At 36.6% G+C, this 22,602-nt stretch overlaps 2 protein-coding genes across 13 annotated transcripts in view; both read right to left on the bottom strand.

The window, feature by feature from the left end:
* Window positions 1-1,143: 1,143 nt before the first annotated feature.
* On the bottom strand, window positions 1,144-16,233 carry LOC114248554 (cGMP-dependent protein kinase, isozyme 1). Its single transcript, XM_028181824.2, has 11 exons — window positions 16,006-16,233; window positions 11,598-11,935; window positions 10,853-11,136; window positions 10,012-10,181; window positions 9,628-9,866; window positions 8,885-8,985; window positions 6,172-6,388; window positions 5,412-5,643; window positions 5,238-5,336; window positions 4,120-4,376; window positions 1,144-1,348 (listed from the first exon to the last, which is right to left on the bottom strand). The coding sequence occupies exons 1-11, from the start codon at window positions 16,105-16,107 to the stop codon at window positions 1,189-1,191; spliced, it is 2,199 nt and encodes a 732-aa protein (XP_028037625.2). The 5' UTR covers window positions 16,108-16,233; the 3' UTR covers window positions 1,144-1,188.
* Window positions 16,234-19,361: 3,128 nt separating this feature from the next.
* The window catches only part of Rbfox1 (RNA-binding Fox protein 1), a 41,507-nt gene continuing 38,266 nt past the window's right edge, over window positions 19,362-22,602 (bottom strand). For all 12 annotated transcript variants that reach the window (XM_089730585.1, XM_089730589.1, XM_089730582.1 and 9 more), the window contains one exon: window positions 19,362-22,050. In XM_089730585.1, the coding sequence (XP_089586711.1) occupies window positions 22,006-22,050 (45 nt within the window). In that variant the 3' untranslated portion in view covers window positions 19,362-22,005. The remainder of the gene's footprint in view (window positions 22,051-22,602) is intronic.

Here is a 22,602-nt window from a genome sequence, read left to right as displayed (position 1 = left end):
TTACGTCTTCTAAGTATTAAATGCGATATAAACTGCAAAGTGAAATTATAGATCTGATTTCGTACTATTACACCTTTTAACCTTTTTTCATAATTGCCTTTGTAGATAGACGAGCATACGGTTCACTTGGTGGTCACGGTTCCTCCTGGACATCAGCAATGTTAAGCCGTTGTCTACTGCTGCGGACATTTCTCTGACCTCCTTTAAAGAGGAACATGTCATAGCGCTCATGTCACACTGAGTTCATTCCAGAATCAGTTGATACGATAGAATAAAAAATCTTTGGAATGAACTGTGGCAGCCGCGGTTCCAAATAATATGGTTGAATCCTGCTCCAGTAGCGTGCAGTGTGATGGTGAAAACGAGAGGCTGGGATTCTCTAGAAATTATTTAGAGTACTCCCAATTAAAATTATAGTACAATACACAGATAGAATTGAAGTCGCTCCGTAAGGCTACGTAGACTCAGAGACTGCGAATGCTCCCTGAGAACGGGATTATCGATAATTTGAACTTTAAATCAAAACCACTTATAATTCGGTAATCAGTTCAAATACCCGCAGCAGCGGTACCTATGTGCTTAATGTATATTTATCAATGTACCTACATGTCGAAGTCGTCGTGGCCTAACGGATAAGACGTCCGGTACATTCGTGTTTAGCGATGCATCGGTGTTCGAATCCCGCTGGCGGGTACCAATTTTTGTAATGAAATACGTACTCAACAAATGTTCACGATTGATTTCCACGGTGAAGGAATAACATCGTGTAATAGAAATGAAACCCGCAAAATTATAATTTGCGTAATTACTGGTGGTAGGACCTCTTGTGAGTCCGCACGGGTAGGTACCACCACCCTGCCTATTTCTGCCGTGAAGCAGTAATGCGTTTCGGTTTGAAGGGTGGGGCAGCCGTTGTAACTATAATTGAGACCTTAGAACTTATATCTCAAGGTGGGTGGCGCATTTACGTTGTAGATGTCTATGGGCTCCAGTAACCACTTAACACCAGGTGGGCTGTGAGCTCGTCCACTCATCTAAGCAATAAAAAAAAAAAAAAAAAAATGACATGTACATGACATTAACATAAATGTATATAAACTTTATTAATCTACTTTGAAAATTTTGTGAAAAAAATAACACAAGTTTTAAGCATAATTCCATCTTATATAATACAAGTCTTCAGCGAAATCAGAAATCTAAGTCCCAGCCAGACGTTTCGTCTGGTGGCAGTTTCTCTTGTGGGTATTTTTCGAAGTTGGACAGGTCGAGGTCGTTGGCTACTGCTTGAATTAATGGCGCTTTCAGTCTTTTTTCTCGGAGACCGTCCCAGTCGAATCCGAGGAACCATCTGCAAAAAGAATATCACAAAATTGGTGTGCTTATCAGAGGACAGTTTGTCAGAAGGACAGTTCAACTAGTTTGCGCCAAAGGCGGCCTCTTCTAGTTACTGTTACTAATCCGTGAATTTCTCTTTCGATATCCGTGACGCTCTCTTATGCCCGTTATATCCAGAATCTTTAATTCAATATTAAATTTAGAGGACTTCATCAAATACGTTCAAGTTCGCACAAGTTCACATTTAAAAACATAAAAGGTACAATTGATTTTTTGGTAAAGCATTTGGCCATGGCGAAATCATCGAAGAAAGTCTTGATTTCTTTTAAACAACCTCTGTTGAAATGTTGATACACCATTCGATACCTATTTTCTTAGAAAATAGTTGTATATTACTCGCTCATTGGTGTGCTTATTTTGTTTATGAGAAACTCAACAAATTACTATTTAGGTATATGCGGAACGAAGTCGTAGGGCACTCACAGCCTCTGATGCCACATAACTTGGTAAGTAGGACCCATAAACTATCAAGAATGCGGATGATTAGGCGGGATTGCTTATATAAATAGCGTATAACTCGGTTTTTCTTCTGAATGTAATATCTCACTATCTGCACATTTGCATTTGTTCGTCGATCATATACACAAAAGTCCCACATTCAACGCTAGTTCCAGCGGGTATTATTTGCTTTGTTCTAAACATAATTCTGATCATTCGAGACAAGAAAAAGCATAGCCAAGACTCGGAATAGCAAATATCTTTAGCGAATACAGAACTTGAAGTCAAACCCGTTACCTTACCCGTAAAAAAGTATCAAAACCATTAGTAAACAAAGCCATTAATTTACTTGACCGCAGTTTAAATTTCCTTAGGGGGAAGGGGAACTTGTTTTCTGAAGTCATTTGAAATTCTTATAAGAATTAATTGTATAAAAATTTAGGAGGACGTCGATCAGTCAGTCCTAAATAATAAAATTATTATGCTTGTCGTGTCCACAGTCTAACAAAGACACGCGGTGTAAATATTCATTCGATTGTGATTTGATTCGATCTTTGAGCAGCAGTTTGAGAATTTTTCCAAATAATTATTCGCCTAACTTAGATTAAAAGTAACATCCATGATGAAAACATAAGATATAAGATGAATAAGGCCTAATTAGAGCACGCAAGACTAGGCGTGAACCCATAACAATATGCTATTTGAAGGGTAGGACAGGACAGCTGTTAGAAAATAATGTTGAAGTTTCGACTTCATGAGCAATATAAATTAATAGATCGGTCACGTCAGTACCACCGTCCTGCCTTATTTGAAATTTTACAATCATTGTTCTAATGCAATTAGAGACTAAGATCATAAGGGCTCAGGTATTAGACTAACGCACCAGTCTGCATTGGATCAAGAAACGGAGCAGTATTACGAAAAAACAAATTTTAGCAATACTAAAACTTGTAGGTTATGAGCCAAAAATCGGTTCCAAAAACAGAGAAGAAAAACGTACTGAGCAGTTTTGTCTTTTTGTAAATAGGTAGTGTGGACACTCTATATATATCGGTTACTGTTGTCGATTGTACTCTTGACGAGTTTATGCAAATCATCACACATTTTGAAGTCGTCGTGGCCTAACGGATAAGACGTCCGGTGCATTCGTGTTGAGCGATGCACCGATGTTCGAATCTCAGGCGGGTACCAATTTTTCTAATGAAATACGTACTCAACAAATGTTCACGATTGACTTCCACGGTGAAGGAATAACATCGTGTAATAAAAATGAAACCCGCAAAATTATAATTTGCGTAATTACTGGTGGTAGGACCTCTTGTGAGTCCGCGCGGGTGGGTACCACCGCCCTGCCTATTTCTGCCGTGAAGCAGTAATGCGTTTCGGTTTGAAGGGTGGGGCAGCCGTTGTAACTATACTGAGACCTTAGAACTTATATCTCAAGGTGGGTGGCGCATATACGTTGTGGATGTCTATGGGCTCCAGTAACCACTTAACACCAGGTGGGCTGTGAGCTCGTGCACCCATCTAAGCAATAAAAAAAAAAAATATACCTATACAGTCAAAACCGTTTACTGCGACATCGTTTAATACAACATGCCGGTTATAACAACCTAGAACAAAGGTCCCGGCTGAATGCCATATGACCGCCTTATTAAAAATATTGCTTTCTACGACATTGGTAATAACGACATACCTCATAAAACGACCACATTTAACTAATATTTCGGAGAATTAGATCTGTTAGAACGACCGGCTAAGCTGTATTGTAAACAATTTGAATAGGTATCCACATTTGTCTTCAATGGCTTTTAAAATCAGTAAAGAAAACAATAGGATTTAGTTTAGTGTAGGGTCTTTTCTAATTCTTAGAAACAAAACACGTGCATGCGGTAGTCAAAGCCCGCTTCTTCATATCTTTTCAGTTAGTTTGTTACTTATCTATACAAAAGACGCACCAAAACTTTGTGGAGTTATTCGTGAAACTTTCAAAATGTTGCAAAGAAAAAGAAAACAAATTAATATTGAAGAAAAATCGCGTATTATGTAAATATATTTTTCCAATAATTCCCTATCGATTTGTTTGTACTTGCTCGATACACATTAAACATCACCGGTTGTTACGACTATCGGTTTTTACGACTGAATATGAGCAGTCCCTTCGATGTCGTTATAACAGATTTTGACTGTATATATATTTATGGGGATGTTGTGTCACCTACAGGTCTGAACGAAGGTAGCTATGAATCTATTTATTGTGCTTATTTACATTTTTTGCATACGTACTTGTGATTTTTGACATCAGCCATGCCATTTTTGAGGTATCCGAGCCTTTCACTGGGCACAGCTTTGCATAGCTTGCGTATGAGCATTTGAGCAGACTTCAAAACTCTCGGGTGAAAATCTACTACATCGATTCCTTTCAATATTAGAGTGTAGGTTTTCATGTGATCGCCGCCTCGGGCGCGGAACGGGGAGTTGCCGACCAGGAGCTCATGGATCAATACGCCCAAAGCCCAGCAGTCAACTGCCCGGTCGTGACCCTATACATTACAGAAATAAAAATTAAATTAACGTAAAAAAAATCATCTGATTCATCTACATCGATAGGCCAAGGATTAAGGCGTGCTAGTACCAAGCAACGGTACTGTCACAGAAATAATATCGGCTATGTAAGCTTCGCCCTAACGTGTGTAGGTGAGCTCACAGGGCTCAAACCGGAGTGTTGCTAACACTGACCCTAGCAAGAGCAGTGCTTCGCAGAATTTACCACCGGATCGGAAACGCGATCCACTGAGAAGATCCGGCGGGCGAGAAACTCAGTGGGCTGTGTCTATGGGTTAATTCGCTGGTCGAGCCCTTTCGTCGCAAGCGACGGGTTCGACGAGGACGGTGACCGGTGCTTGTGATGCCTAAAGCACCATTAATGGATCAGGAGGATCCGTAATGCCGTGCTTTGGGCGACGTCGACGGTTGATTTATTTCTGTGGGTACTGTGCTCTTCTTTATATCCCGCTATTAAGTATACAATTTTCTAGTGAAATACGTATGTAACAACAGTAAATATGGTGAGATATAAAATAAAAACTGATTGTACAATTGGTGGTACAAGTTATTGTTACACCCTGCCGATTTCTCGCAGCGAAGTAGTTATACATAAGTCAGTAAAATTGAGACTTTGTACCAAATGTCTCAAGATGCATGGCGGCGTTTATGTTACAACAGCCAGTGAGCACACCTACCCGTCCGGGCGTAGCTCTAAAGCTACTAGCGAATAGGTAGGGCAAAAAAATGTTACGACTACTGCGGTCTCCATTAAAGTAGAACAGTGAATTCGTTCAGCCATTTAGTTTTCAAAATAGGAGTATTGTTCTTGCCACGTTCCTTTGTTAGTAATAACTAACCTTGTTTAGTACGATTTCTGGCGCAACGTACTCGGGTGTTCCGGCAAACGTCCATGTCTTACTATTCGGCGAAATACGTTTAGCAAAACCGAAGTCGACCTAAAAAATTAAATTATTGAATCATGCCGCTATAATAATAACAACGATTAGATAAGGAAAATACCGAACACATACCAATTTGATGTAGCCGTATTTATCGAGCATTAGATTTTCGGGTTTGAGGTCTCTGTAAATGATATCTTTTGAATGCAAGTATTGGAAAGCTTCTGTGACGCAAGCGGCTATGAACTTAGCAACGTTTTCTGGAAAGAAACGCTGTTTCTGTAGTATAGTCCACACGTCGCCACCCAATACCGGTTCCATTAGAAAATAAATGTATTTTTTATCTTTGAATGTGCGATACAATCTGCAATAAATTCAAACAGTGAAGCCCTTACAAAATATCTTATTTATTCATAAATTATTTACCGAAGTATCAATAACGATGAAATATGAGTATTACTATGTCACGTCTTTGTTCGAATAAATATCAGTGATAACATATACAATGATAAAATTTGATGCCATGACAGAAATTTATTAAATCAATTAGATTAATGATTATTAGAAGTAAATAGAAATAATACACCACACTTTTTTTTTTGATCAGGTGGAAATCGCCGGTCCCCCGCCCTCCACTGGGGAATGGAGGGCGGGGCGGAGTCGAACTGACTAAAACCTCCTGTCGCTCAACAACCAACGTCCAAAACTCGCATGAGACAGAACTCATGAAAAATCAAAGGGGGAAAGAATGATTATGTTCAATTAGAATTGTTTCTTTTTCATTTCTCAACAATAGATATTTAGATTGACAACTATTGAAGATCGTAAGTATAGGTTAGGTTACTAACAGTGATTAAGTAATTAACAGGGCGTTCGGGGATCAATAACTCACCTACATATAAACGGGCTCTTACAACTCATCATGATATTCTTCTCATTGTACGCATGCTCTTGTTGCTGTTGCTGTACCATCTCGATTTTCTTGAGACATTTCAGGGCGAACGTTAGTTTCGGTGCAGGCTTGTACTGCACTAACTCAACACGACCGAAACCACCTACACCCATCGTTCCCACTATTTCTAAATCTTTAAGTTCGACATACTCGAATTCTGTGAATAAAAAAACGTTTTTAAATGAAAAGACTTTAGATTTTAGCTGCCTTATTACCTAGTCAGGTCATAAATTCTGTCACATGTTTAATGTAAAATAATTGAAACAAGTTTATTCATTATCTAACCATTCATATACCAAAATGAACTTAACAAAACATAGATTCTTATGACACTAAAGTTTATTCAAAATAACCTCCGTGATTTTGAATACAGGCCTTCAATCTGCACGGGCAGTCGTCTATCGCAGCACGAACGATGTCCATGTCAATATCGGCGGCTGCCTTAATCAAGGATGTCTTGAGTGACTCCAAATTGGGATGAGGCTTTGAGCACGCCTTTTCCTACAAGTGTTGCCATATCTAGTAATCTAACGGATTCAAATCTGGACTGGAGGAGGGCCAGTCTTCGTGCCGGATGAAGTCGATTTCACGCGCCGCCAGCCAGTCTTGTGTGCTCTTCGCTCTATGAGGTGGCGCCGAATCTTGTTGGAATACCAAGTGCCTGTTATTGAACATGGTATGAGAAACAGGTTCCACAAGGTTCGTCAGGACTGTATTTTGATACACAACTGCATTCGTTTTTACACCTTTCTCAGAAAAATGTACCTCTGTTAAGCCCCAATAAGAAACTCCCAACCATACCATGAGTGAGGATGGAAAATGACCTCGTTGGACACGCGGAATACGGTTGCTCGCTTCTACACTACCGTGTGCGTACACCTTATCATTTTGTTTGTTGTAGCTCTCTTCTACGGTAAAAAATTTTTCATCCGAAAAAAGAATTTCCCGATATTTTTTTCCCGCGGACCGCTTCAACAAAGCGCGGCATCTCTTCAGTCTCAGGTCCATTAGACGAGCATTCAAACGATGTCCTGTTTTTCTTCGATATGCCCGAAGCCCTAAGTCTTCATTTAACATCCTTTTCACCGTGGTTCTGCTTAACCCCATCTGAAGGGCCAACAGTTTCTGCTTACGTTTGGGATTTCTTTGAATTCGCGCCTTCACAGCTTTTATCAATGCTGGAGTCCTAACAGACCGAGGGCGACCACTTCTTGACCTGTCATCTACACTAGAGTCTTCATTGTATCGTTTGATGGTACGATAAACGAATCTTTTGGTTATATTCAAATTTTTCAATATGTTAAAAATTTGAATTGGCGCGTAACCGCAACGTTGCAACGCAATAACTGCAACACCGTCTTCTTTAAGCGTCCACTCCATATTTAAAAATGAGTAAAATTCTAAAAGTATACATTTTTATTTTCATGAACAATTCGAAATTCGAATTCAATAAACTTTTTTGTGGCCAGCATTCTAAAAGAAAAGTTTTTACTGTGTGACAATACTTATGACCTGACTAGGTATATATAGAAAAGCGATATTTCTCAGATGGAAGAGTTTCATTTTAGTACAAGCTTTTAAGGCCTCTTTGGCATATTTAAAAGTAAACGTTTTTCTCCAATAGAGTGAAATTAAAATGCAATACAAGTAGAATAACTATTTACACTATGGTAGGTTACCTAAAAAACGAAGAAAAATATCACTCTTTTTTTGCCCTACGTTTGTGGACTATAAAAAAACCTTAAAATCGGGATTTGAGCGTTGCACTACTATGTCAAGATACTTATCAATTATCCAAATTTACATTAATTTATTTATTACGCTTCATGCTTTATTTAAATTGGCAGATTTAATGCCTAGGGCCTTAATCTTTAGTCTAGTCTTCTCAGTCAACCTAAAGGCAGTGCAGAGTAAGCCATGGTAGGTGCATTGAAAAATAAGTTAAAAAAATATCAGGCAACAGAGGTGTTTGTTGGACACCCGCTTTTTATTTATCTATACTAATATTATAAAGAGGAAAGATTTGTTTGTTTGTTTGTTTCGAATAGGCTCCGAAACTACTGGACCGATTTGAAAAATTCTTTTTCCATTAGAAGCCGACATTGTCCCTGATGAACATAGGCTACTTTTTTTAATTTTTTTTTTTTTTTGGTTTCATGTGTGTTTTAATGTTTCCGAAGCGAAGCGAGGGCGGGTCGCTAGTTTATCATATGGTTATTTTCCGATCGTTAGTGGTTAAATTAGGCTTTTTTTTTAGCAATACCGGAGATACAGCTAAGTCGCTCCCAACCGGCTGACTTACATCGATCGGCTACCTATTTGAATTTTTCGCGAATGATTCAAAAGCTATGCTTACATTTTGTTTTTTCATTTTTGCGATTCGAATAAGTGGTAGATTGACATTAAAGAGAGCTATAGTAACGTATTGAAATTAATGTTAAACAGAAATTTAATCTAAAATTACAAGAACACCATTGTAAAATTTATACGTCATTAACGCAAAATCCAAACATCCTCAAAACATATGAATGTATATATCTGCCATCGTTTGTTTGAAAACCTAGTACGTAGCCTGTTATTTGCGAACTCATACTCTAATGTAAATTTAAGTAATGTAAATTTGTTTAAATTAATTTCTGGGTTAGATACAGACCGCTTTTAACTTGAGATGTTTTCTTCTGCTGCGATGGACGGGGCACTGAGTGGCGTATGTTCTTCAATTTCTCCAAATTTCCAAGAAATTCAGTGAACGGTCTGTAAAGCAATTTAAGTTAATTATATTTTGCCGTAATTAGTAGTCGACGTTATCATATTTGATAATCTAATCTAGGTTGAAATGACCTTGCTTCTTTCTTAGGATAAATAAAAAATCCACAATATTTTATGTTTTTATTAATTACGTATGTACAAGTGAGCTTACGGTTCATCTAGCATTGACTGATTACCGGAGTCCATAAAATCGAAATGGACAATCGTAAGGATATATATAATATATACTATGTAGTGGTCCCCCAGTAGTCGAAATTTGACTATAATTATTTGAAATTATAAGTTTGAACATTATTATGGTTCTATTGTCAAATACTATTTATACTTCTATAATCAGAGATTTCGCCAAGGCTACACTAGAGACAAATAATATTAAAGAAAAGAATATTAATCTATTCTTAATTTGACCACAGAAATTAAACAATAACAAAAGTTTGACAATAAACAAAGAGTTTATACGTGTGTGTGCGTCAAATACACGGTAGTGTGTATAATGTTTTTTTTAATAGATTTAAGGATTTTTTTATGTATAATTAAAAAAAAAAAATCTGCACTCTGTCTGCGCAATTTTCGCAAAAAGGGATACAAAATTTTTGCTTCACGTATTAATATATATAGATAGAATACCCGCGATCCAGAGTCAGGCATTCCACGCCCGGCGGCAAAGCAGTTACTGTCGCAAGGCGTCGGTCTTCGTACAGCAATGCTTGCTCCCCGAAGTAATCGCCGCGTTTCAACACTCCGATCCGTTTTTCTCCATCATCCCCTTCACGCTTCGTCACAACCACCTCCCCACCGCGAATGATGTAGAACTTATCTCCACGATCGCCTTGTCTGACCACCGCTGTACCGGTGGAGAAGAATTCCTATTAAAGAAATGAAACAATTTCGTTATTAGGCAAAGAATTAGTTAAAAGTAAAAATATTTGTGTAGAAAGCATTGGTTTGTCTAACATACTCGTATACTTAGTATTTTTCCAATTTGAACACAATATTTTCTTTAAAACTCACTCTTTTTAAGAAATCGGATATTTGTGCTAATTCAATAGGGTGTATTTCTTGGAGAAGCGGCACAGAAGAAAGAAAACGAATATTGTCTTCCTGTTCCTGGCGTTCACTTCGAACCATGATTTTTTGAAAGACTCTTCTCTCTAATGTCCACACCCTCGCCTCGGTTATACCTTTGAAAAACAAGATATTGATAATTAATACAAAAAAGGGTTCGTTCAGTTTTACATTTGTTTGTAACTACTGCATTCATTTATTATAATAGCTATTGTAAAAAACAAAGTATCGTATTATTGTAGATAAAATAAAGTCGAATTACTATGAATACCGCTCGGGATTAAAGTATTATAAGCCTCTTTATTTACTAACACTTCACAGTAAAAAATAACGGAATAAAATTTCGAAATATTAAAACAAAATATATGAAGTACAAACAGAGAGTAAAGATATCTTCATGATAACGGGTGAGGGAAGGAAAATCGAGGGACCAGAGTTGATTGATAGGTATGATGTTTGCTAAAACAAATACGCTTAACAAAAAAACAAATAGTCATTTTTTAGAAAGAAACGTTAAAAATAGGCTAAATACAGTGTTAAATCTTTGGAATCTAATTTCATGAAAGGCTCATTCATAAAGTATACTGTGGTACCTATATCATAGTTTGCTCAGAAATAAAACTCGTCCTGCCTTCATAAGAGATTTTTAAATCTATTTTCGTCCTACGGCTAGTTTCTTGTTAAGTTTTATGAAGCAATAAACATAATCAGTAACCGTGCCTTTAAAAATTTAATTTTTAAAATTTACTCTGCTCTTTTATTAATTTAGGAATGTTACATTACTTACATCGTATTGAAGCGAATCGTTTGGCTTTATATAAGATTGCCAGTTCACCAAAAACTTCGCCTGGTCCAAAGTTCTTAACGACTTGACCACTTTTTAACGCTTCAAATTGTCCTGAAGCCGAAACAAACAGATGACTTCCACTCTCTCCTTCACGAATGATGAGACTTCCAGCTTCGAAATCTTGTGTCATCATTGCACCAACTACAGCGTTGAGTCTTTCGTCATCCATTAAATTTCTTAAGAAATCATTCATCATAATAGCCTTTCGTATTTGCTCTGCCGATCTGTTTGGGTTTAAAAATCATGTCATAATTATTTTGGATATTTGGTACTCCTAAGTTTGTTGATAAAATACTATCTCGGTGAAATAGCTACTCACAAACAGAAACTAATAATTTATTCACTAAAGGAACCAAAAATACTCATCTTTAACAATTTTAAATTTCGTGAACCGAAATCTAGACAAGCGAGAAGAGAGATTTATTTATATTTATATAATTAATCAGCAAGTGTCCGGTTTACGTGTTTTAAGACGTATAACAAAATCCATAGCGATAAAGCCTGACAATAATTGCAATTTTAATAAGTACTATCATGGCGAAAAATTCCTGTACATAAAAACAAGAAAAAACAGTTTAAGTCTGCGAAGTTAGTTGAAAATAGAAAATGCTCTACCTAAAATCGAGAAACTTTGCAAGAAATGTGAAATTAAAAAGTCGAGCAGATATTTCTCTATAATACAAACCTTTCATCTTTTTCAAAGACATCATACTGTAAGTCAGTCAGTGAGCGTGCTGCGTCAAATGTAGGATGTGGAGCAATAATCCCTCTTTTCCTGCGTTGTTTCTCACGTTTTTCCGGATCTCCTCTAACTATTTCTGATATGGTTTTACGACCAGTACTACTCTTACGGTTGTGGTCATTACTGAAAGTAGAGACCGATTCCCCACTTTCAACACTTATCTTGCTATTTTTTTTGTCCGCTTGCAGAGGTATTTGGATATGTTGAACGAGCTTTACACTAGTCGAAGTCCGTTCTTCGCTGTTGACTCGCTTAAAGTCCGTGTCATTGTCAGGTAGCCCCTAGAAAAATTACAGCAAATTAAATGTTTTAATATTATAAATATAATACGTGTTATAACTGACCACATAATATACAGTATACATGCTTCACACACAGCTCACTTAGTGTTAAATAATGAGACGGACCCATAGACCTTATGTACGCTTTCACCCAACTTAAGACATAAGATCAAAGCGTGAATTGATAACAACTGTCACGACCACATTACGGCATAAATAGGTAGAGTGTATTGCCTTCGTGGCTAGAGACTTATAACGGTACCCCAGCCGTAGGCATTTACGTGAATTTAAAAAACTATGCGAGTTCCATTTTTATTTTACGATATCATGTGTTACAGACGACCATATTTATTTAGAAAAGTTGGTTTCTTTTTAGGGCCATAGACGAATCTCCAGAGATACGGGGTCGAGCTGCGTAAATAGTATTTACCGCGACCGAAACGTGGATCACTGAAGAGGTTTTAGGGAACCACTAAAAGATCCCGAGTTTCGTCCGTGACAGAATTCGAGGGGCAAGAGGACCGCGGTCCGTACTACAAACCCACATCAGAAACGCCTTACCGAAGCAGTCAGACTTTCAAAACCCCTTCCACTCAACAGCCCGCGTCGGTGATACATATAAGACAGAACTCAACAGATACAGGCGGAGGATAGGTGACGAGGTTCACGCGGAACGCACTTCTCGCCGCCACCCTGCCCACCTAATGGAATTCTGCTCATATGAACTCAAATTAATCCACACATTATATGCTGGATTGGTATTATGCATCGGTGCCCTGATATGTAACACCGGCTATTGTAGACCATAAAGGTTACATATGGTATGTTTACAACCAGTGAAGATAGCTGTATAAGCCACCAGCGGCTTTATTATAGGGAAACTTGTTGGTTGTGGAATATGATTAATATGAAATTTCAGTAGTCAAACTTTGTACGTGAGGAACAGATCGATTAACTAGCTAATTTACGTATTTTGCAACGAATTCCAGTATTATCGCTGCATTGATTCGAGACACTTATCACAATTAATAAGTTTATCGGTTATAGATTAGTAATGTGCGCCCTCGGCGTCAGATTTAGTTTCTTTTTAAACGGCAATAATTAAGTTAAAGATGCCGTCATAATTTTGCTGTAATTACAGATAGCATACCGGCGGCTTTTTTTAATTTGTAGGCACTTAATAAAACACTGATTTCTCTACAGTATGACTTGTAAATTAAAATTGTAATACTAGAAGATTTTATTTTTATCGGTCTTATATAGACGAGCATACTGCCCACCTGATGGTAAGTGTAATAAATTCGGCCGCTCATAGACCTCATCAATGCCAGGGGCCGAGCCAAGCTGCTGCCCACCGCTGAGTAGTCTCCAAAAGCCTTGTTAGAAGAAGGAAATGTCTTAGCACTCGGGATATATCGTGGAGGGGCGTCCATTCCAGAGTCCGTTGGTTTTTAACAGAAAAGTTCTGCTGGAAGCGCTGGAAACGCACTCTGGATGAACGTAGCGTTTCCAGATAGTATATATGATCTCTCTTCCGATGACGGGAGTTGTAATGGTAAAAGAGCACTCTCCATGGAACATACGGTACAAAATACAGAGAGCAATAGATAGCAGGTAGGTATAAGATTTTCTAACATCTGCCCGAGAAGCCTAACAACTCGCGGGCAGCTGCTCTTCGCGAATGCTATATGGAATCGCGACGCACTGAGAGAATCCGATGAGAAACTCTGCGGGCTAAGTGTAACACATTAGTTATATTGCTATATAACTACAATTGCAATATTTTTCTAAATTACATGACTCTCACAAACAAAATGAAATAAATTAGGAAAAATGTATTTGACATAGGCACATACAGAAGTCACGGTAATTCGATGCCAAACAATAGCCGAACGAATTGTAAGATTGTTCACTTGAAAATTACATAACAGAACCATACATAATCTGTGTCACGTGTAATATAATTAACATTTAACATTAACATTACAAATGAACAAGTAAATTTTAATTCATTGGCTTGAAGGGGCAGCTGTCATTAAATATATTGAGGCTTCCACCTCATGTCTTAGAGTGAGCGGTGACATTTATGGTGGGATATCCACTTCGGGAACGGTTCAACATCATGTGCGACCTGAATTTGCAAAGTGTGCACATATAAGTACGATTCTATATATATCTCATCTGTCTTTTTAAATGATGAACAAAATTGCATTTCCTGTCGTCGTAGTTGGCTGATATATTTGTTGATAGTTTGATACAAAGTTGTGTAAGCTTATTTAAAATTATATTGTTCAAAACTTCGCTCTTAGATCGAGCGAGAAACTCAGTGGGCTGTGTCTGAGGGTTAATTTACTCGTCGAGCCCTTCGTCGCAAGCAACGGGTTCGGCAAGAACGGTGATCGGTCGTCGTGGCCTAAAGGATAAGACATCCGGTGCATTCGTGTTGAGCGATGCACCGGTGTTTGAATCTCAGGTGGGTACCAATTTTTCTAATGAAATACGTACTCAACAAATGTTCACGATTGACTTCCACGGTAAAGGAATAACATCGTGTAATAAAAATCAAACCCGTAAAATTATAATTTGCGTAATTACTGGTAGTAGGACCTCTTGTGAGTCCGCGCGGGTAGGTACCACCACCCTGCCTATTTCTGCCGTGAAGCAGTAATGCGTTTCGGTTTGAAGGGTGGGGCAGCCGTTGTGACTATACTTGAGACCTTAGAACTTATATCTCAAGGTGGGTGGCGCATTTACGTTGTGGATGTCTATGGGCTCCAGTAACCACTTAACACCAGGTGGGCTGTGAGCTCGTCCACCAATCTAATCAATAAAAAAAAGGTACCTAAACGCATCGTTAATGGATCGGGAAGATCCGTAATGACGTATTTAGGGTGACGTCGACTGTTTACCATTCGGTCCTCAGGATCGGGTATGTAATTACCGGCGGCCACAAGGTTTTCATGTCGTGCCGCATTCTCAAAGTGGCCCAATGATGCCGACTGTAAATGTTTACTGACTGAGTCAAACTCCAGATCATCACAGAAAACTCACCAGAGACTTAAACTTATACGAACTTTAATGCCAAGCAGTCAGCGGAATGTCATACTCATAACACATAACGTTCACTAAAATATGGGGTCCGATTTTCAACTGCTTCCGAAAAACAGCTTTTCCACTCTTGAAAATCGAAACTGAGATGGGTGTATGCTTTACAGCGACAATAATTATACAATGTCATTCGCTGATCTTGCAATTCATCCGTGGACATGAGTTAGGTACGTATTTTTTTAGAAACATTAGTGTTTAGCTGTGAGATTCGAACACTGGTTTAGTCACATCGTCAATTTTGAACTAGAGGGGATTCTCCTGTCGGATCCCCTGGATCCATTTTCGGTACTTTTAGGCTCTTCATGCACCAGTCACCGCCCTCATCGAACTCTTCGTCGTATTCAAAGTAGTCCATTGATACAGCCCACAGAGTTTCTCGTCGGATCTTCTCAGTGGCTTGCGTTTCCGATTCGTTGGTAGATTCTGCGAAGCACTGCTCTTACTAGGGCTAGTGTAAGCAAATTCTTTCAGGTCATTCGACCTGTCATAGCTAATAGCCACTAGCGAATACGCAGCAAAAAAAAGGCGATAGCAGTATTTATTCTATGAATACCTACTATCATATTCAAAGAAGTGTGTGTGCCCATATATAAGATACAAAATATGAGGATCGTGCGAAATGCCCGCTGGGAGGATTCGAAGATTGTTACACTTAGAAAACTCACGACCCGGATCGCAATAATCAATCAAAAATGTCTGCATAACGGAAACAATCCAGTTTATTGTGAATTTTTTTATGAACCAAATTAGTACCTATTTAATAATTTCACAGGTCTATGCGAGCTGTAGTCATTGTTGGGTTCTGTATGTTGTTTGAATTAGAGAAAATACTTAGCGTAAACTTAGAATAGAGAACGTAAATAAAAAAAATACCGCGAAAGCATCACTAATTGTTTATTCGAAATAGTATGAGTATTTCACATGTAGCACTGAAAGAACTTTGAACAATATTATTTACTCACGATAATGGTTTCACGGCGCGTCTTCTTGTCAACGCCGTTCGAAATATTACTTAAATTAAAACCACCCTTAGATGACCACTTAAACGGGGGACATATCACCATTTTGTATTATTTTAATAGAACAATAAACATTACAAAAAAAAAGAAACTTGAAATATTGTATAGAGACGGTGATGTGCGCTCGCGCCGCGTTGCTAGACTGCCCGGTCGCGATACAGCAGCCTTTATCGCTTCGGAAGATTATCTCACAATTCCGATTGTTTTAATTATTTCACATTAAATGCGATTAAGTCCCTTATACGGTGCAAGTTTCAAAGGCCTTGTTATCTTATCAGTACAAAACAATATTTATCACCGTCATCCAATCACTACAATTTATGAAAATAACATTTTAATCCGTCTTTGGCGTAGAGCATGACACATAGCACCGTAACGCTTTGAAGCAGAACTGCTAAATATTTATAAGCACTAAATTAGTATATTCCTCTTAGAGTACTTGATGTCGAATTAAACAAATAAAACAACGTAAATGCATACCATTAATTTATTTATAACATAAATGAGTACACAATGCCAGAGGCTTCAATGATTCACTTCAATTAATTTTTCAATAAAAAAAAATATTTACATTAAAAGATGAAATCAACACTGCAATTCATTTTTAAATTGCTACACAAAAAAAAATCATCTTTCGTATGTTTACATTAGAATCACAAATCGTTCGGAAACACACCGTGCACTGGGACCCGAATACTTTTGTTTCCATTCACACATCAAGGGTCCAAACGGGTCCGTGCAACAATATAATGTGCGAAAATGTGTATAATGTGCCAAACGGAAGACATTCATCATGTAACAATTTATATTTTAACTTTTAAAACTTGTTATATATAAGTAACTCTTACAATTTACAGATACGGTTTGAGCACGGCATCTATTGTGAATACTGGTGAGTCGCTCCGGTCGCGCGGACCGCAATTGCGTTCTATTAACCTTTAAATTCCCATTATTTTATTTTAATTATTGCTCTATGTGCAAATGTGTTCACGGCACACGACGCGATAGAGAGCGGTGTCTTTATTGTTACATCTATCAGACTAGAATAGTTAATTAGAAAATACTGGTCGAATGAGCTTTTATTGAAAAAAAAAACTCAGGAGTAGCCATTGAATTTGGAGCAAAGAAAATGTTATTAGTTTAACCCTAAATCAATCGATTTGAAACAAATTTCATTTTTTTTTAAACTATGCAAAAACTACCGCACGTTTTTCAATAATTTTGTTACTATTTTGATTAAGCTCAATATTTGGGACCTTTTGCTCTGTTCTATGAGGAAAATACGGAAGGTCCCCTGATATAATGCGCGCGCATTTTTTATTATTAGCAAAATGGCGAATTTAAAGGTTAAAATAGATCCGTTCATAGTTAAATTTAAATATTTTTTTGTTTGCATACATTTTATTCGTACGCGTAAGGTTTATATTCGCGTACGTCGCTTCACACATGTAACACATGAATGACATTTCGTCGCAAAACTGACAGTACCGCGCAAGGAAAAAAAAAGCGCTTAGTTTTTAGCGGAGGCTAAAATACAACTGAAAATCTCCTAAGGACTTTTGTGATGTTTGTCCATCTTGGATGAACTATAGCTACAGACGCGCTACTATACCTGACAGAGTCCTTATATAAAAATATTCTGTATTTCATCAGCGCTGTTCGAAAAAATAAAGGATTTGCGCGCTATTGTTAGCTGGGCGACGATTTGAAAAATCAACTGTGTGATCGAAGTTTAAAAACAAAAATGTAAAATTAAAAATCGCGATTCGCTATTTATTTACCAACGCAACGGATCGAGTGCAATTGACGAACAAGTGTTACTTAATTTACTGCACAATTTCAACAATACGAATGAGAGAATACAACATCCGGGCCGGAAGTGGTCCATCACCAACAATACTAAGATGTAGGTAAAAGGGGAGGGTGATATCTAATTGATATGATTCATTATGCACATAACAACAACGTTTGTTACATCTAATATTATATTAGAATCGAAGCCGTCTAATTTGTGCACAGCATAAAACAACTAGACAATATTTAGTATGAAAATTTTAACATTTCCTAAAAATCGAGAAACATATCGCGTTACAAAATACATATTACATCCTTAATTTTATCGATTATTAATATAACTATAATACATTGTATCTGATGCTTTATCCTCATATCACACTAACCATTTTGTCAGATATGTCAGTTAAATTCTGATTTTTCCCCATGTAAAAATTAATTTGGCTTACATTATGATCTCTTCCTTCTAAACACAATGATCGACCTGCATTTATGATTTATCCGCATTGTCATTTAAATTATATATAAAAATATTCAATAGCTTTAGGGCAACAATAAACAAACACGACTTCTGAATGTTTCAATGTAATTCGTAACCGTCTGATTTAATTTTACACTAATTTGATTGACATTTAAATTCTAATTCAATTTAAAAAAAAAAAATCAAGACGCGTATCGTTTATTGCCGCAACGATCACAATAAAAATTATTTTGTGACTTCCGTTTCCGATTTCAATACGATCACTAATTAATAATTAAAAACTAAACGAAAATAAAATCATCGAATACAAATCACGTGTACTTATATCTGTACTCGGCTAAAAGACCGCTATAAAACAATATATAGAAGTAACTAAAAACTAATGTTTTAAAAAAATAACGCGACCACGCGTGAGTATTCCGCAGTAAAGCACATATTTTGTTCGAAGCTGCAACGAGACTACAATTACATAAAAAATAATAATAATTACCTAATAAAATTATCGATTGTAACTTACAAACGTAAAGCCAGTGGCACTAAGGAGGTGAGTGCGTTCTTGTACACGAGTAATTAAAAAAAAAAATATATATATATATATATGACACGAACAGTTCGAGACGGGACCCGCAGAGAGGACCGTCGGACTCGGAGAGGCGGATGTTCACGACAGTTATTGTAGTACAAACAAAAAAAAATAGATAACTGTAAGCACCTTCGTGTGGTTCACGTAACATATAATTGTGCGCTGAGAGACTAGAACGTGTCATGGAGTTGCTACACACCGCAGGGTCACGCGTACCCCGACGTCAGCGTATGCTCAATAAAACTCAGCCTTTAGCACGCCACGGCGCCTAAAAAAATCCAATTTTTTTTATATTTTATTAGACAATGACAGACGTCTATAGAGTTCATACGTAAATCATTGTGTATGATCAACGAGTGTAATTAACGTGATCTTAAATTTTATTTCAAAAATTTCGCTGGCAGCACGTTCGAACTGCCGTGGCGTAAAAAGGTTTATTAAAAAAAAAAAAAACTATCTATACCACCATAAAAACAACGAAGCAGCACGACTTAATTATTATTATTTTCGTTTGATTATATCGCACGGCGCAGCGCAGAAACCGTTTCAGATCTATTTAATCATATCTTCGAACTACGCACGTCATGATATAAACACTAATCTAGATGGCAATCAGATATGTCCGTAGAGAATATTCTACTAATTTTAATGAAAATTATTAAAATACGTTTTGTTAAAATAGATTATGTAAGTTTTTCCGAATGAAAGACTATTTAATCTATGTAGAGAAGTTAGTTGGTGACTTGAATAATTTTCCGTTCACGCGAGAATCGTTGGGTTTTTGTGCTTTGGTATAAAACGTTGAGCGAATCCGTACACGCTATATAATAAAATTTACATCCTAATGAAAATGTACGATCTAAAATTTACGACACCTAAAAGGGTTGGACCCGTATGCGTGCTTGTTCAATAAAACGAAAATACATTACGTTCAGATTCAATTATTTAAATAACGACACGGTTCGGATTTTAAAAAAAAAAATGTTTAAAAATTACATTATAAAATGAATTAAAAAAATTACAAGGAGAAAATCTCAATGATATGTGAGAACTCGACGGAGTTCGCTTCATTCCTAATTCCGCTAAAGCTAAAAGCATTACGCCTACGTATCAAGTAAACATTAGATATTATCTAGCAACCTACAGTTCGTAACAAATGTACTGCGTTATAACTTCTCATTTCTAATTTGTTAATCGACAAGCAATTTTACACGTCATTTACAAAAACAGGGCTAGGGTAAACTATACAATGATTGGCCCTGGCATTCTGTTACGCCCACTTGCACGGAAGCTTTGTTTTATGAAAACAAATATTTTTTTATAATCCGATTTAATAATTGAGAAACAAAGATAATTAATTAGTCAACTGCTCTTTTCAGTTTCATAAGTCTATACAAAAAAAAACAATATTTTTTTTCAAATTGGTCCTTCTATTTCTATTATCACCATCACATCCACACAATTTTTAAGGCAGATGTGAACGATTTAATAATTTTAGAAAAAGCTTAATATGGCCACTTACTATAGTAAAATAGACTTACCAATAAACGGAAAAATCGTTTATTTTCTGAAATTTTAAGAGAATGTGTATTACTGGTGCCAATAACAGTATTGTTTACCCTATTTCCGTATAACAGTTCAATATACAATATAATATTTCTTAGTAGTTACGAGTTTAAGAGTTTCATTATGAGATGCAAGATTACACAGTGCAACTAAATTTTAAATAATTTATACGATAACTACTACAAAAATTAGCTAGCAACCAAATGTGTTTCTAGTGTAATTAATATAAGTATATGAGAACAATGGCGACAATAGAGACGGCACCTGTTAAAATTGCACCACTCAACATTCCGAGTATTTTATTTTATTATTTAAACGGGTGCATAGAAAAAGCTTAAAATTTTATGCTGAATCAATGACCATGTAACATACATACGTAGGAATAATAAATTATCCTAACTATTGTTTACATACTTTGATTACTACATAACATTTTACCCCTAAAGTACAATAGGAGACCAAAAGTATAATTCATAAAGAAATTTAGTATAAATGAAGAAAAAAAACTGATAAAATCTGAAATTATCTCATCGAGTAATCAAGAACAATATTGTATATTTTACTAGATAATTTACATAATATATATTGGTTTGGGAAAGATTATATATATATATAAAACATTCGTAGAATCAACTTTATATTTTTGCATTGCAAAAACGCGACCGAAGTCACGGTGAGTATTAATGTAAATTGTGAGGTATTTACAAACTCCATTACAACGTGATATGCAAGTGCAAAGCTCTCTAAATATCTTTACATCGTTTAACTATTGTCATTACCATAATGTAACAACTACACGAGACAACAATATTATAATGCTATGTGCGTTCTTAACAAAGTTCGTTTTGCATCTAAAGCCGCACTGTAGTCATATATGAGGCCATCAGTGCAAAAGTGGCCTAACCCACAATTTTTTATATTCAAGCTTATATGACGTATATTGGAATTTATTTAAAATATAATAAATAATGCAAAACCGGCCTATCCATAGTTTCACCCCATAGATAACAGATAGTTTTGTAAACATTTTTTTTTTGCCTACTCAAATTCAAATTCATGAAAATTCAAAGCTAATTGCCTCCATACTTGGTAAGCTTAGGCCACTTTTGCGCTGACGGCCTCATATATTATAGTTAATAGGAGTACGTTTCGCGGCGCTCTCGCTACAGAAGGAAAGCGTTTCAGCTGCCCGCACTTGTATCGAATTAGGTACACGTATAAATTTACAATGGATTATTAAACTTAATAAGTTATGCGTTAAGACATTTTTTTTTGTTAACGGCTTTGGTATACTAGTCCCCGGAGACGGATCGTCTCGCAGGTAACGTTCTCAGACGCCAGCAGGATCGCGACGGAGATCTTCTTCTTCGTACTACCGCTTCGCTGTTTTCTATACTCTAAGTTTCCTTCTTCCTTACGTTTAGAATTACATATTTGTACGTTTACGAGAGAGTTCATTGTCATGTAACGGTGACGGAGTTTTTTTTCATATTCGAGTTGAATCGTTTCATCCACTGGCTTAGTACGGTGCGAATCTGTTGTATCCACTCCTGTATACTGCAGCCTGTAAATACGATTTAGACTTTTTAAATAATTTTATTTACAAAGTAAAGGAATATTTTAAAGAATGTTATCAGACAGGTGGTCGGTTTGAGAGCAATCTTAATGCAGGTAGAATAATTTAAGAAGTTTGTTTGTCCGCTTTAATGTTCGCCTCGGAAGCAAAGTCTTAGACTTTGCGCACCAAAAGAAAACTAATATACACGTTTTTTTCTTTCTTTTTCAAATCGTTCTGTACATGATCGGTGTTCAAAATAACTGCTTACGCTTGAATCATTGCACGTCATTTTTTGAGTTTTATTAATAAAATAACTGTGTTCATAGAGCTCGATCATTACGTAATGCATCGGGACGCAATATGCAAAGGATTCGACAGCACTTCGATTTAATGCTAATGTATTAAAAACGTGAAAGGTACATTGGACTTCAGTTAAAAAAAATATCTTCTGAATTTTGGCAAACAATAATATCGCTTTAAATATTATGCTATTTAAGGAAATAAAAACTACTAAGGGTATTCATAGTAGAATCGGTATATTACACAAGTTTTTTTTAG

Source organism: Bombyx mandarina, chromosome 10 (genome assembly GCF_030267445.1).
Source record: "Bombyx mandarina strain Sakado chromosome 10, ASM3026744v2".
Taxonomy (NCBI): Eukaryota; Metazoa; Arthropoda; class Insecta; order Lepidoptera; family Bombycidae; genus Bombyx; species Bombyx mandarina.
Note: the sequence above shows the minus strand (reverse complement) of the source record. Positions and strands in the feature narration are given on the sequence as shown.

Excerpts from the sequence above, each read along its gene's own strand:
- LOC114248554 (XM_028181824.2), bottom strand. The coding sequence starts at position 16,107 with ATGGTGATATGTCCCCCGTTTAAGTGGTCATCTAAGGGTGGTTTTAAT. Across the intron at positions 10,182-10,852 it reads ACGATTCGCTTCAATACGAT|GTATAACCGAGGCGAGGGTG; the intron begins GTAAGTAATGTA and ends TGTTTTTCAAAG. Across the intron at positions 5,644-6,171 it reads AAGAGCCCGTTTATATGTAG|ATTGTATCGCACATTCAAAG; the intron begins GTGAGTTATTGA and ends AATTTATTGCAG.